This window comes from Otolemur garnettii, unplaced genomic scaffold (assembly GCF_000181295.1).
Source record: "Otolemur garnettii isolate 467f Iridium unplaced genomic scaffold, OtoGar3 scaffold00176, whole genome shotgun sequence".
Classification (NCBI taxonomy): domain Eukaryota; kingdom Metazoa; phylum Chordata; class Mammalia; order Primates; family Galagidae; genus Otolemur; species Otolemur garnettii.
The window spans coordinates 2,194,458-2,196,688 of NW_003852571.1; the positions used below are offsets into that span (position 1 = coordinate 2,194,458).

Genomic DNA, 2,231 nt, shown 5'->3' on the forward strand with positions numbered 1-2,231 from the left:
GGTGCCCATAGCACAGTGCTTACAGCGCCAGCCACATACACCAAGGATGGCAGGTTTGAACCCAGCCCGGGCCAGTTAAAGAGCTGAAACAAAAAAATAGGCGGGCATTGTGGCAGGAGCCGGTAATCCCAGGTACTTGGGAGGCTGAGGCAAGAGAATCACTTAAGCCCAAGAGTTTGAGGTTGCTGTGAGGTATGACACCCCAGCACTTTATCAAGGGCAACATAGTGAGTCTTTGTCTCAAAAAAACAAACAAAAAAAGAAATTAGTCAGGTGTGGTGATGCATGCTTATATTCCTAGCCACTTGGGAGGGTGAGGTAGGATGATGGTTTGAGCCCAAAAGTTCAAGATAGTTGTGAACTATGATCATGTCACTGCACTCCAAACTGGAGAATAGAGCAAGATCCTATCTTTAAAAAATTTTTAAATGAATAAAATTCACTTCATCTTATCCAAAGGTCCAAGAAGCAACAAAATATATGAAATAAATGAAACCAAAGAGAATTCATATCTAATTCTTAATGTCTAAATATAATAAGGGCCAGGCATGATGGCTCACGCCTGTAATCCCAGCCCTTTGGGAGGATGAGGTAGGTGGATTGCCCTAGTTCACAAGTCCAAAACTAGCCAGAGTGAGACTGCGTCTCTAAAAGTAAAAAATAAATAAGTAAGTAAATAAACAATAAAATAGCCAGGCTGAGCACAGTGGCTCATACCTGTAATCCTAGCACTCTGGGAGGGCAAAGCGGGTGGATTGCTTGAGCTTACAAGTTTGAGATGAACCTGAGCAAGAGACCCCCATCTCTACTAAAAATAGGGAAAAAAAAAAAGAAAAGAAAAGCAAACTGAGGGGTGGAGCCCATAGCTCAGTGGTTAGGGTATGGGCCACATACACAGAGACTGGCCAGTTCGAACCCAGTCCAGACCAGCTAAACAACAATGACAACTGCAACCAAAAAAATAGCTGGGTGTTGTGGCAGGCACCTGTAGTCCCAGCTACTTGGGAGGCTGAGGAAAGAGAATCGCTTGAACCCAAGAGTTTGAGGTTGCTATGAGCTGTGACATCATAGCACTCTACCAAAAAAAAACTGACACAAGAGGATCGCTTGAGCCCGAGTTAGAGGTTGTTGTGAGTTATGACTCCACAGCACTCTACCCAGACGAACAGCTTGAGACTCTGTCTTGGAGGGGGAGTGAAGGTGAGGGAAGCCTCCTGCGGTTGGAGGTTGGAAGAAAGGAAAAAATGGCCAGGCATTGTGGCAGGTACCTGTACTCCCAGCTACTTGGGAGGCTGAGGCAAGTGAAATGCGCAGACTCAAGGGTCTGGAGCTGTTAAACCACAGCAGCCTACCAAGGGCGACAGAGTGAGACTCTGTCTCTTAAAAAAAAAATAAGTAAATAAAGATAATATAATGATTCACAATATCCAACCCAAAAGATCTATATTACAGTATTTCTAATTAAAATAATATATTGAGGTGTTATTAAACACTCTTTAGAAATATACTTTAGAACATAAAAGTCTGAGAACAGAGAAGGGTTAATATACACTAAACAATACTAAACAAATTTTTTATTAAAGAAAAGTCAAACATAGAATTTAACAAGGGAATATGTCAATCAATACTTACTAGTCCCTGCTAGACAAACAACTTGGCCTTCCTCTGATTCTTTGTGAGTCGTTTCAGAACTTCCCGAAGAACGTAAGCCATGGGAAATCAGAGAACTGTTATTTTCTGACCGAAATTTACAGTTTAAGCTACTGTTTTCACTTGCCTGTTGAAAAAATATCTTAGCTGTATTAATCTTTTAAAATGGTCTGGGCAAAGTGGCTAGGGCCTGTAATCCTAGCACTCTAGAAGGCTAAGGCAGGTGGACTGCCTGAACTCATGAGTTTGAGACCAGCCTGAGCCAGAGGAGACTCATCTCTAAAAATAGCCAAGTGTTGTGGGGGGAGCCTATAGTCTCAGCTACTCAGGAGGTTGAAGGAAGAGAATCACTTGAGCCCAAAAATTTGAGGTTGCTGTGAGCTGTGACACCACAGCACTCTACCAAGGGTGACAAAGTCAGACCCTGTCTCAACAAACAAACAAACAAACAAACAAACAAAAAAACACAGAAAATCTTTTAAATTAAAATTAAACAAAGCTAGGCACAGTGGCTCACGCCTGTAATCCTAGCATGCTAGGAGGCCAAGGTGGGGGGGATTGCCTGAGCTCACGGGTTTGAG

General features: G+C 42.7%; 1 protein-coding gene across 1 annotated transcript in view; it reads right to left on the bottom strand.

Annotated features, from left to right (window-relative positions):
- The window catches only part of CEP192 (centrosomal protein 192), a 152,351-nt gene that overhangs the window by 128,825 nt on the left and 21,295 nt on the right, over window positions 1-2,231 (bottom strand). Inside the window, exon 7 of the mRNA XM_023519469.1 lies at window positions 1,633-1,777. Coding sequence (XP_023375237.1) covers window positions 1,633-1,777 — 145 coding nt within the window. The remainder of the gene's footprint in view (window positions 1-1,632; window positions 1,778-2,231) is intronic.